Source organism: Poecilia latipinna, unplaced genomic scaffold, assembly GCF_001443285.1.
Source record: "Poecilia latipinna isolate Pla-1442-1.1 unplaced genomic scaffold, P_latipinna-1.0 Scaffold1424, whole genome shotgun sequence".
Taxonomy (NCBI): domain Eukaryota; kingdom Metazoa; phylum Chordata; class Actinopteri; order Cyprinodontiformes; family Poeciliidae; genus Poecilia; species Poecilia latipinna.
In genome coordinates, this window is record NW_015114040.1 from 55,429 (window position 1) to 69,217 (window position 13,789).

The following is a 13,789-nucleotide window of genomic DNA, read 5'->3' on the forward strand; positions in this document are numbered from 1 at the left end:
TTTGTTGTATATTTTTTATTTTAGTTTCCACCGCGTTTGTTTTTGGTGTTAATCCTTTAAAGCCCCAGTGCATTGGCGAGAAAGCTGAACCCCAGCATGAGAACACTAACACCTTGCATAAGTGCAATATACTGTAAGATACACTGTATGTCGGTCAGTTTGCTCCTGCCACTCCTCCTTTTGTTTCTCATTGAAGGCTTCTTTCATCACTAGAAACCTGAAACAGCTTTTTATAACGCTGAGACGAAGAAAAAAAAGCTCCTTTTCTGTCGTTTAATTATGAAAACAGATGAAAGAATCCTCAATGGAAAGGAAAAAGTGAGAGCACTGGAGCAAATCCAGCTCCAAAGGGAGGATGGTGTCACGTTTAGACAGGAAAGTCGGGTTTTTCTCGCACTATTCTGAAAAGAAAACGAATAGTAAAAAAAATGTAAAAAGCACTCCATTATGCGGCTGTTTTAGCTTGGAGGTGTAAAGAAGTTTCCAAAGCCCTGTGAAGAGAATAAATGGCTGTCATTGTGTTTCATGAGGTGCAGAGAAGAATATGTAGACGTCTGTGATAATCTGGATTACACTGCAAAAACATAAAATGTTACATATTTTTGGTCTGGTTTCTAGTTCAAATATTAGAACTAGAAACTAGTTTCAAATATTAGAAACTAATTTTTGAAACTAGATACAGGAGCTAGTTTTAAGTAAATAATCTCTTAATATCAACAAAAAATGTACTAATTTCATTGGCAGATTATTTCACTTATAACAAATGAAAAATGTATTATAAGTGAAATAATCTGCCAATGGAGCTAATATATTTTCATCAATATAAAGGAATTATTGACTTAAAATAAGCTGCTATATCTATATAAAAGTTACTTATAAGTTGTTTTTTTCTTGCACTAGGAGCTAGACCAAAAATACTTGGTAAGAATTTGTTTTTTTGCAGTGTAGATAAAACTACTCGATCGTAAACCTTAAAAAAAAAGTTTATCCTATGATCTTCCACCAAAAACTGGATATGAAATGGGTTGCAAAGATCTTATGGTGTTTGCCGAAATTACGTTTTTGCATTGATTCTAAATTAAAACAAAAGTGTAGCCTTTTTTTATTACTGTGTAATAGTTGGTCGATTTTTAAAGGACAGTAGTTTTTTTTTTTTTTTTTTTTTTTTTTCTGCAGGGGGGTGGGGTTTGGGTCAGTGAACGCGGTACTGGATCATTCCTGGAGAACTGGGGCACAAGTCTAACAGGGCTCTGATGATATGGACAGAGACGGGAAGTTTAATGAGATCACAGTTTTGGATTGACTGCATGATGTAAATGTATGTGTGATTAAATAATTATGAGAAAATCGGTCACTTTTCCTGTCTGGTTACTACAATTTCTATTGTCAAGTTAACAGTTTTATGGTTTCTACTTTTTGCTTAAATGTAACGATCTTGTTCAAGAATGGACAAGAAGTTGAGTTTATGGGCAAGTTAGCTTTATTTGTAAACAAGGTAATTGAGAGCTTTATGATAAGAAAATAAAACAAGCTAGCAAAATGATTATGATACAGGGGAAAAGTAGAAAAACTGACCTCCTATGACCAGTTCTGGTCTGCTCTGCATCCGCAGAACCAAAAATGGAGAAGCAGCATTCAGATTCTATGCACCAAAAATATGGAACAAACTTCCAGAAAACTGCAAAACAGCCGAAACACTGAGTTCCTTTAAATCTAGACTCAAAACACACCTGTTTAGAGTTGCTATTTGAACGATAAATTAAAGATCAACATATTTGATGTCTATCATGGCACTTGACAAAATGTAATATTTGTTCTTTAATTAGTGATGATATTTTGGTCACTTTTTGTGTTTTTATAATGTAAAGCACTTTGCTTATTGCTGATATTAGCAATACAAATAAATTTGATTAATTGATTATGATGTTCCAGATATAATGAGTCAAAAGCAACTCTGAACAGGTGGGTTTTAGCCTGGATTTAAAAGAACTCAGTGTTTTGGCTGTTTTGCAGTTTTCTGGAAGTTTGTTTTAGATTTGTGGAGCATATAAGCTGAAAGGTGCTTCTCCATATTTGGAGAACATGGAGATTCTCCAAACATGGTTCTGGGATGCAAAGCAGACCAGAACCTGAATACTTGAGAGGTCTGGAAGGTTGCCATGACAACAGCAGATTTTTAATGTATTGTGATGCTAAGCCGTTCAGTGATTTATAGAAGGGAGTATTTTAAAGTCTATTCTCTGAGTATAGGAAGCTGGTGGACAGAGTTATTTTAGTTAGACCTGTGAATACAGTTGCACAATGCCACTAAAGATTAACTTCTGGATGAGCTTTTCTACTAGGCCGACTCCTTTAATCCTAGAAATGTTCTTCACGTGTTAGAAGGCTGATTTTGTAACTGTCTTTATGTGGTTCTGGACGTTCACCCAGATTCAGGCCGGATCACTAGTTTCTAGCTGTAATAACTGAAGTTGTGCTGACTGTAGATTCCTCTTTAGGTCCAAAGATAACTCCAGTTTTGTTCCTGTTCAGTTGGAGAAACTTGTGGCACCTCCGTGTTTTGTTTTTAAGCATCTATCTAGCACTTGTAGTTTTACATTATTGCCGCGAGAGAGCGCTTATTCCCTGTTTGCATCTTTAACACCTGAGGGGCTCGAACCATGTCATTCCTTATAAAGACGATGGCTCACTCTCACCGTATTTCCGTGACAAATATCTAAAGAGCCTCTTGGAAAAAACGCACACTTAGTCAACTGATAATATCTGGATGCGCAATATCACACAGTTCGCAAAATAATTACATCTTAGCACACTGTAAATAAATCATCTTTTCGTTTCCGCTGAAAAGTCTTCACAGTGAAATGTCGCGTGAGTAGACGATCTTTGCTGAAAGGTGGTTGCCGAAGTTGTCAGAAGCAGGCGAGAGTCCACGAGAACGGGAACTGTTGTGGATTACCCACCCCACACATACCGAACAGGGAAGGACGGGATTGTCCGAGAAACTTTAAAAAAATAAATAAGAAAAAGACAACCGTTCAATCGGACACGGTGGCAGCTCCGAGGAGAAAAGTTTCCCGGGATTTAAGTTCGCAGAGGAGCGCCGGAGTTCGCCGTCCTTTCCCGGGAGGACTCACAAGCGGAGGCACGTTCAGGTGCGGATCTTTGGCTGGGACACTCAGGAATGTTTTAGCCACAAAGCTAATTAGCTAGGCTAATGTTAGCGACAGATTAAGGCAGGACGGTGGACATTTAAGACGAAACTTTGCTTTAAAATTCATAAACATGAGCTACAATTAAATCTGCAGCCTGTTCTTAAAGCGCATAAATGAATTTTCACACTTTGTAAATATAAAAACAGGAGCAGGAAATGTAATTTTCTCACTATATTTGGCGAACTAGTAACATTAAGTCAAAATAAATAATACAAGTCAAGACATATATTTGTCTTTTTTTTAAATCGTAAAACTGATAGAAATTGTATAGTTTTGCGAAATGACAGTAAGTAAATAAATCTGTTTAAAGCAAACATCCATTTATACTCCCTAAAGGTTCAGTTTGCGTCACAATAAATCTGATTTATTTGTAGTTTATAGTGTATTTTTATCTCACATTGACAGTCAAATTATAACAGCAAATTCACTTCATAAATCATAGTTTTACATTTAAATAGTTGGTTGATAGTCAAAACTGGAGCACAAAACCTTCACATAGAAAATGATTATTGGTTTTGGCTAAAAATAACAACAAAAATAATCACAGTTCTGTTTGTCCTGACCATTTTAGTACAGAAAGAACAATATATAGATACATATTGACATATACTTTAAAAAAAATATCTTTCCGGTCAGTTAAACTGGGGCGATAAAAACATGTGGTGTTTATGTATGTCATGTTGCAATCTGTGTTAAGTTAAGCAGAGAAGCGATGTAGGCAGAATGTTTGTTTCATTTTGTTGACATGTATAATCTAAATAATAATGTCATCAAATATTGGTTATCAGCAACAACAGCAGTACTAATACCAGATATTATTGGCCCAAATGTTGTGTTCATATTTATTATACCTTTTATATAACGATGCGTTCATTCAGAGATGCATCAATCAAGCTTTTGTGGGCTGATACTACTGTATTTTTTTAATCTGATCTGCCAGTTTGAATTAATCTTTTCACACTATGACGCATCATAATTTACTTGTGTGATTAAGTTTTAGTTTAATTAAAGTTGAAAAGAACATAAAAAGCGTTTCAGGTTCTTTGATATTTTAGAATCCAGTGAAAATTAGGGAAAGCAAACAAACATGCAAAAAACAAAAACATTTTCGTGCCAATAACCAGAACTAGCTCAATGATTGGTGCATTACTAGATTTGTAGGTTTAAGTTTTCCATAAATCACAGTTTAACCTTTGTCCGTCATTGTTTTTCAGTTTTCTTTTCTATGTGTCAAATAAATAATGCATTATTTGCCGTAGATATATAGTGGATATAGCACATTTTCCAAAGGATCCCAAGGACACCTGACATTAAGGACCATTTTTCCGTTGAGATATTGGTTGTGTGGGAGGAGAAATGTGGGACGACCTGCTCCGATGCCTCCTCCAGACACGGCCTTCCTGCTTGTGCGCTGGCAGGTTGTGTGTGTTCCCGTTTAAGTGGGCTGCAGCTGACTGTGTGACAGATTGTGGTTATACTCGTCCTAATGAACCTCAGGGAGCTGGGTCTCCTGGAAAGTGTTGGTGTGACGTTCCTAACTGGGGCGGTTTGTGCGTAAACAGAGTTGTTTGGGGCAACTTGGGGGCCTATATTTGGTGTGGCTGCATGCAGAGGTCACAGCCTGACTGGCTCTGCTAATTTCTAATGTTCGTCATTTTCCATCCAGTGTGTCAAAGAAACTTAAAAAGTCTGAAATTCATTTAAAAAGTAATTTGGTCTTAAATTTGGTCTTTTCAGAACTGGGTAATCTGGTATATTCTATGTAATCTCTGTGACTGGAGACGGTTGAGATCACGCTAACTAGCTGCTAACATATCCTTGCCAGCGAGCCAGCTTTTTTTTGCGTCTATCATGGCTAAAGTGCTAATTTATTGCCAGTTATCTGGATAAAGTTCATCCATTTCTGTGGAGCTAGAGGTCTTAAATTTAATTCATAATGATCTTAAAAAGTCTTAAGTCTAAGTTGGTGAAACTGTGTTATTCACCTTAAAGGAAGCGCTTACGCATGAGTTAGTGCTGACTCTATCTCTAGGTTTTTTGGGGGAGGTTATCAATAGAAGTGCTAAGTTGCGTTTCTAGTCGCCCACAAAACGATCCTGAAACTGAAACTCCAAAACCAGCGACTTTGAAATGAGTTGAGACTAAATGCTTATTTGGTGCATGTAAATGTATGTTAATTAAATCACAAGCTTTGTGCCAAACCAGTTTTTCTTGAGGAGATATAAAAAACCATGTCACTAAAACGTCTACGCTCAGAAAAGTGTCTATTTAAAAATATTATAGCAGCAAAGTGACAATTAATATACAAATATTTTAAAAACTTCAGATTTCAATAAGAATTGTTGATTTAATTATGTTTGGTTCAAATGCAGGGCAGTTAAAACCAAGGAGTTTCCAATGGGCAGAATTTAGTAATTATTTAATATGATAAAATATAATTAAATTCTACTTAGTATTTTTGATAGCATGATAAATAATTAAAAGTTTCTTTTTGCTATGAATAGGCTATTTGTTTTGTAAAATTAATTTAGCTCAGTTACGTTTTTTAAGTGTAGTGTTATGCACAGATGTATATTAAAGAGGAAGTTCAGATTTTTTTGTATTTATTTTTTTGGTGTAAAATCATTGTCTTTTGTCTTCTTCATTTAGAGAAAATATAGATAATTTCCCAGGTAAAGATAGTCATAAAAGTGGTTTTCCACCACCTTAAGCACCTCTATTTTCTGTAATACCAATGCATCAAGAAACCTTTTATCTGCTGTTATGTTTGCTCTAAAGAGTTATTTACCAGAAATCAACCAATCCTAGCAGACACTTACTTCCTCCTGCCTTTCTTTTTTGTCCAAGAATTGCAGCAGATCATGGAAAAAAGCTGCTTCAGGTGATGATAGCTCTGAATCAGATGATGAAATAAGATTATCTCAATTTATGCATCAAAGAATATGTTTACCACTTTTATCTGATTTCTTCTTGTTGAACTCAGAAAAGTACATCAAGGGGAAAATGGATGATTTTTTGATGCTTTATCTGTTATTTAGATAAAATTCAGGTATTTTTCAACAAATATAATAGCCATTGATGTATGCATGTTAAGAAAATGTTTTAAGTGTATCCAGCAACTTGTAGTCTCTTAAACTAGGGATGCACCGATATGAGGATTTAGGCCGATACCGATATCCGATATTAATGCTGCTGTTTTGGTTGATAACTGATATTTACTAGGAGTGCACAGACAAATCGTTCGGCTGATAAATCAGCCTTGATTTCCCTAATTATGGTAATCAACCAATACTTTCATGGGAAACTGATCTCATCCACTGTTATCGACCTCCCCAAAAGTCTGAAAATCAGCCACTTTGACACCTTTTGACAACTGAGCAACTTTGTCAATATATCAAGCGACTCTTCAGACAAATCAGTATCAGAATTAGGACGGCACGGTTCTCAAAGATCGGTGATCGGCCAGAAAACTGTAATTGGTGGAACTGTATGTGGTTCCCAATCTGGAGGCCTTTGCTGCATCTCTTCCTCACAACAAAACTTTAAAACATTTTTTTTTTTTTCTTGTTTTGGACTTTGTGATCACCTGTCAGAGCCGGTCATGGGAAGATTGGCTGAACCTGAAGGAAATGCAATTAAAATAAAATGAATGAATATGTTATTATATTATATTTTAAGAAAAAAATAATCGAATTTGGTATGAAAACAAATCTGTGATTTTCATTTTTAAACAAGATTACTCAGCTTTATCTGGTATTTAAACTTCTGTTTTTAGAAAATGTTTTTACAGTTTTTTCCCCTAAACTTTGCAAGTCTGTTTTCACTGAGTCATGATAAAAATATTCACATTGGCCCTCATGAGTACAGACGTTTTAACACTCCTAAGAACTTCCTATCTTTATAAGTACATCATTATAATGCAAATTTCCAACTATTGCTCTCGCTGTAACAAAAGTTCAGTGTTACTTCCCTTCTCTCAGATTTCACCAGAATGGGTGAGTGATTTCCTCTGTGTGATGAAAGCAACCGAATCACAGTAATCAGTGGCATCCCGGCCTCAGAGCCCTGCAAACAGGAATCATGTGAAACGGTCAGCAGCTGAGACGGGCGTGCTTTTTTTTTTTTTTTCTGCATGTTTCCTCACTCTGTTATTCATGTCTCAAACCTCCAGACCACGCCTCTCTGTAAAGCTTATTACCATCACTTTAAATTAACGTACCGCCTCTGATTTTGCTGATTGGACTCTGGGAAGATTTGTGCGGTTTGCTAAATACCAACGCAGAAGCAGAGGCTTAGTCTAGGTGGGGATAAGTAAAAAAGACAAACAGCCTGAGGGTAATTAATCTTCCTCACGCCTTTCTTTATGAAGAACAAAGGCCAGGAAGTATCCATTGTTTTCAGCTAAATTATTTTCAAAACTTTCTATAATTTGCTTTAGAGAGAGAAACATACAAACTACACTGTTGAAAGTGTTTGTAATGATCCATTTTTTAAAAACGTTTTTATTATTTGCTAATACACTATTTTCTTCTAATGCTATTTAAAGTTGAAAACCTTAATTTCTCACATTACATCCTTAAGTCTGAGCATATTTCCGTTTTTCCAATAATTAAAGTGAATCTAAGCAGTTACAAAAAATAATTGTACTAAAAGTATTTATCATTTAGAAAACTTGACTTGATTGTATCTCTGTTATACAAATGGATTTCAACCAGAAAATGAGGCGTTTCCTTCTGCTTCCTTTAAATAAAGGGTCTCCAAAGGGAGGCCTGAGGGCCATTTGTGGCCTTTGAATTGATTTTGTTTGGTCCCTGACCACAAATCAAGAATGGTAAGAAATTTGGTCAACAAATTAGAAAAAATCAGTGACAGAGAAAATTAGGAAATTGTCTGTTTTCCTTTTTTATGTTTTGAATTTTTAATAATATACAAATTTAATAAAAGATTTGTTTATTGTTAAACAGGGAAGAGTAAAAAAGGGAAAGAAAAGTCAAAATAACAAAATTTTTGCATTTTTAATTAATGAATTTTGTGGCTCATCAGTAGTTTAAATTTGCCAGTTTTGGGCCCAGGGTACAAACTTTGGACATCACTGATCAAGAAACAGCTGGAAAATAAGCCTTTTCCCAGCATTTATTCTCGTTGATGATGATGATGTATTTCTGATTTCCATCCAGAAGTGTCAGAGTTTTACATGTTTCTGTTTTTGCATTGGGAAATCATTTTAATTTGATTGCTTTGGCACAAATAGACATTGTCTTGCTTTATTTAATGGGATGTATTCAAGTAAACAATTTAAACCAACTCATCAAGACGGCAACAAAAATGAATTGATACAGTTGATGTGCTAAAACAGATTTAATCTATTCATTTTAATTTTATGGTCGTCCTCTCTAGTGCAGCTGGTTGAATTAAAAGATTAAAGGTGAACAAGGAAAGCTTCCTCTTGTTCTTTGTATTTTTCATTTGGTTAATGGATTTCTGTCCAGACCAGCCACTTAATCTGTGGGGAAATTATCCAGTGGATCGGGAATAATCCTGGCACGTTTAGCCTAATCACACCTAATCACTGATCTTCATAAAGCTACTGTCCAGCTGATCGAAAATGCTGCTTAATAACTGGAAACGTTTTACTTTTTAACTGCAGTAGCTTTTAAATTCTGTTGGAGGGGCCACATAAATTCAGTTTCAGGGCCCACAAATGGCCCACGCGCCGCACTTTGGGACACCACCGACATAAAGTATGTGCATTCCAAGTTAGCTACGGCTAATGAAACCTGGAGATGTAAGTATTATTAATTCAGTGCAGTGCGCACAGCAGTGGGAAAAATAACAGAAAAATCGTTGAACAACAACAAAAACATTCATATTCTTCTTTTCTCTTGCGCTCTCTGTTGGCTACAATACACACAGACTTGTTGCCATAGCAACCGACTGACAACAGCACTACTAATGTATCGGGATTCAACACCAAAAAAAGTGTTGAAGTGTTGAAAATTAGTAGCAAAGCAGTGCGTCCCTTTTCCTTTTTATATACCACATGTACATTTCAGATTTAGCGTGTTATGTTGACAACTTGACTGCTAAAAACAATGGCAGTCATCATCCGCAGTAAGCACTTTTTTTCCCTTTCCTCCAGCAGGATCTTTGGACGTCACAGTGCAACGAGTCCATAGAAATGTTGGGATTTGGTTGTTGATATCACCTGCTAGAATGACTTTAGTTTTACTTTTTTAGCTTAAACTTCTACTCCTGGTTGTGTGTTTATTTTTATTTATTTTCAAATAGGGAAAAAAGCTGAGTAAACTTTTTCTGTTTTGACCAAGTTTTGGTTTTGCAAAAAGGAGGGAAAGCACAGGCTGTAGAGGAAGTAGCGCTCTGAATTTACGACACAAGACAACATGAGATCACTGCTGAGAAACGGATTACAACACAACTAGTTTTTTCTCTCTTTCTTTGGACCCTCAAGTTGTATTTATAAAGAAAATGCCTCGTATAAAAGCTTGTATATTTTATTCAATCTGCTGCTAAGTGTAGATAAATAGTGGAAACAATGGCTTACACTTAGATGTTGTACGAGGGACGTTAGGTGTGTTTGTGTGTTTATAAAAGTGACATCAGCAGAAAGCTATGTGAGTGACTCTACTGATCTCCCCGCTCAGCAGCAACATGCCTGAGTTGTTACTGTACCTACTGTCCTTTAGCTCAGCGCAGAGCAAAGTAAATGAAGACTGCATGACTCGCCTCGCTCCCCTCCTGGCTAATCTCATGTGATGATTTCAAGTTCTGAGCGGGACGGTGCATTCAGCCTTTAAAGAGGATTAAATCCTCTCCTATTGTATCTTATTTGTCCACTGTGATTGGTTTCCCAGAGTATTAGGCTTCAGAAACCGATGGTGCCTTTGTTTAAACATTTGTTGCATAAGAGATTAAAAATAGAAATAATTTCTGATTTCTTCTTCTCTTTTTTTTCCAGAACATCAAAGTTTTAACATTTCTCCACCTTAAATTTTGAACTTTCTTTAAACATGGGCACAATTCTTTAATTTTCTTTAAGTTAAAGTTTCTCAAACTGACTAATAAATGTTTTGCTATTTTATGAAGGTAAAACATCTTCACAGCTAGGCCAAATGAGTCAGGGCAGTAACGGGAAACTGTGCCTAAGTTTGAGCTTTTTGTAATAATCAGGTGCATTTATCATATTCATACTGTTGTTTATAAATGTGGAATCTAAAATCTTCTGTTCAAAACTCCTACAGGCAACAAAATGGCATTAAGTAGGCCTGTCATGATAACAAATTTTTGCTGTGCAATAAATTGTATTTATTTGATTTTGTGTTTGCTCTGTTTCCAGGTCTGCTGCTGAGCCATGGTGGTAAATATTTCCCTCTTATGCTGAGCCGCCTTGTGGGACAGTCAGAGGCATCATGGCGGATTTGCCCATCGCGCCGGGCGAGATCTACATCGAAGTCGAGTACGACTATGAGTACAAGTCCAAGGACCGCGTCATCACCATTCGGGAAGGGGAATGTTACATGCTGATGAAGAAAGCTAATGAGGACTGGTGGCAGGTGAGGAAAGACGAAACCACAAAGCCGTTTTACGTACCGGCTCAGTATGTGCGTGAGGTCCGGAAAGCCCTCATGCCGCCACCGAAACCCCTCTCACACTCCCACTCTGCGTCTGGAAACTCCAACCCACGCAGCGGCGCTTCCCTCTGGGTGAAACCAAACACTCTGGACCTGGGGATCAATAACCAAGCCGCTGACTCCCTTCACCGAAACGAGTCCAAAACCCGGCGCTCTCCTTCCGCCCAAACTGCCTCTTCAGCCCACTTCAGTCCCCCGATCCCCCGCAGGAACAGTAACCACCACCATGCTCCCGGTACGCCCACCGAGCACGAGCGCTGTCTTGCAGAAATCCTTGTTCAGGGCGGCTTACCCCTAAAAGGCTCGTCCAGCACCCTGCCTCGCACCCGCACCCGGTCGCCGGACTCGCTGAGGGCGCCGCCGGACGCCACGCAGCACTGCGACTCCGCAGGAGAGGAGAGACGCACCAACGACTCAGAGTCGGGAGATGAACTGAGCAGCTCTTCGACTGAACATCTCCAGGTCAGAATCGTCTTCTGTTGCTTTAAGCACGTTGGTCAGCAGCAGGGGTGCCGGGTTTCCTGCAGTGTTTTATAAGCCTGGCGTTTGTTTTATAAGCTTGGCATGGCTGGTTTATTTATCTTAGTTTTATTAAAGTTAGCATTATAGCTTAGGTTTTGTTAATAATGTCTTCCATTAATGCATAATTACTAGTGATATTTTCAAATTCTCTGTCAGTATAGTAGACTGCCGGATGATTGCCCTAGCGCCCCGACCACCGGGATTAGAAAGTTTTCAGGGCGAAGCCCTGGGGATGCAAGCAGTTAATCAACTTGGCATTAATTAATGGTTTATTAGATTAAAATTAGTCCCAATCGATTAGCAACCTACTTTTAGTGTTGTAGTTTGGCCTCCATCCAGTAGAGGGCGCTGGTGGTTATAGGAATGAAAAACTTTCCAAACAGAAACATTCTCTTCATGTGGTTCTGTTTTGAAATATAAATATTTGGCAAGCTTCTTGAAGCTTCACTATGCAACTTTTAAAAAATATATTTTTTTTTTACATATTTGTTGAAACTTTCACTTTCATGACTGTATGGCATGAGCAGATAATCTGTGAAAAAAATTGAGCTCCTCCACCTTTGGCAATGTCACATTGCTAACTAGAAGCAACCAATCAGAGCCAGGAGGAGGGTCTTAGCGCTGTCAATCACCCAAATATGGAGCTGCTGCTAAACCCCACTCCATCCCTTTTTAAATGTGCAGTGCGTAACTTTTATTTTTAAAATGTGCCAAAGTTTTTAAAGTAAGACAAAAAACCTTTTCAAACATTTTTAAATGTCTCCTTAAACATTGTTTGAACAAGGTTGAAAATATTTAACCAAGTAACTAAGCAAGTACAAGAAAAATACATATCTTATTGATATTTAAATTAAAGAAGGTAAAACATCTTCACAGATGTGCATTTAGATGAAAATACTGCATAAAGTTTTCCTTAGAAGGTTGTTCTTAGTGTTTTATCTTAAAATACTGAGCCAACTCTCTTCTTTGTATTGACTAAAAATACCAACTCCTTTGTTTTTGTTTTTGACCTTTTCTGTTCGCTGCGGTGTTCAGCATCATGTGTCCCCTCTCACCGACGTCACAACAGACTGATTATGTTTTCTCTGAAAGGTTATCAGAAGCTCAGCATATGCAGTTTCAGTACATAAAGCGGAGCTCCTTCCTTCCTCAACATTTCTTTGCCCCAGTTTAATAGCAACAAAGGTCAAAGTAGTTACGCTCATTCCATTTTGTCCTCAAGCAGTCCGGCTTTGGCTGTCAGCAACTCGTCTGCACTAAACTCGTTCCTGGGTCAGGTCAGTGTTACCTGACACACATGCATTTAGCATTTTAAAATTTTATCATTTATTGTTTTAGACTCTGAGCATTTAAAATAAAAATCAGAGGTACTGTGAATGTGAACGCTGCATATCACTGCGTGTTTCCAGTCCTGCTGAAATGCAGCCGCAGCTAAAACTCCTGAAAGCAATCACCAAAAAGAGTAACGATGCTCAACTCTGTGCCAGTTTAATTACGTAATGGTTGAAGATGCAGTTGGTTTGAAAATTTAAAACATGCAAATATTTATAGCTGTGTGACAACAAGGACAATAAATTATAATTTTATGGGGGTTTTTATGCTTTAGTTGAGTATTTTTGGCTGCAGAACAACCATTTATGAAGCAAAGAAATTATTTATCAGAAGTACTTTGTTTTCTTTGAACCCGTTTGTCTAGAGCAGGGATGTACAAACTTTTTGTCACTTGGGGGCCAAGAAAATAATAATAGTAAAAAAACAATTATTATTATAATTATCATTAGTTTGTAATTGGGTTATGTTGGATCCAAACCTTAAAAATGATTTAGCATGTTTGCTATATTCAAAGAAAGACGTGTAGTTTTCAAATTATTTTGGTCTTAATTGAACAAATTTATTTGCAGTTATAAGAACAGGATTTGGGTCACTTTCCTTCAGAATGCATGCTAATATTTCACCAAGTTCAAGTATTTAATTAGGACAATGTGAACTGTATGGCCTACGAGATAATTTGCTAAAAAATAAAGGGAACTGAGCTAAATAGAAACCGATTTTCGGTAAAAGTCTCTAGATAAACGAGGTTCTATTTATGATAAAATCTTGTGATAAAAAGACGAATACTTTGTGTTGGACTTCAACTAATTTTCTGGCAATGGAAAATGTTATTTTCTTACTTAAAAAGCAGTAGAATTATGTTTATTTGCATATTTTAATGTACTTCGAATGGTGCGTAAAAAGCTTAAATGAAAAAATTGCAGAAAGTGACAATTTTCATCATAGTAATACGAATAATAACAATACTTATACTTTATTATATTATAAAATGACACTAAGTATATAGATAACACATAATTCTGCGCCTTTAATGGTATTAAGAACAAATTTAAGGCAAAGAAACCCAAAAGAAGT

General features: G+C 36.8%; 1 protein-coding gene across 1 annotated transcript; it reads left to right on the forward strand.

Moving 5' to 3' along the window:
* Positions 1–2,780: 2,780 nt before the first annotated feature.
* LOC106962516 (rho GTPase-activating protein 12-like) lies at positions 2,781–12,457 on the forward strand. Its single transcript, XM_015056971.1, has 3 exons — positions 2,781–3,152; positions 10,567–11,323; positions 12,419–12,457. Exons 2-3 carry the CDS (start codon positions 10,640–10,642, stop codon positions 12,455–12,457), a joined length of 723 nt encoding a protein of 240 aa, XP_014912457.1. The 5' UTR covers positions 2,781–3,152; positions 10,567–10,639.
* Positions 12,458–13,789: the final 1,332 nt, after the last annotated feature.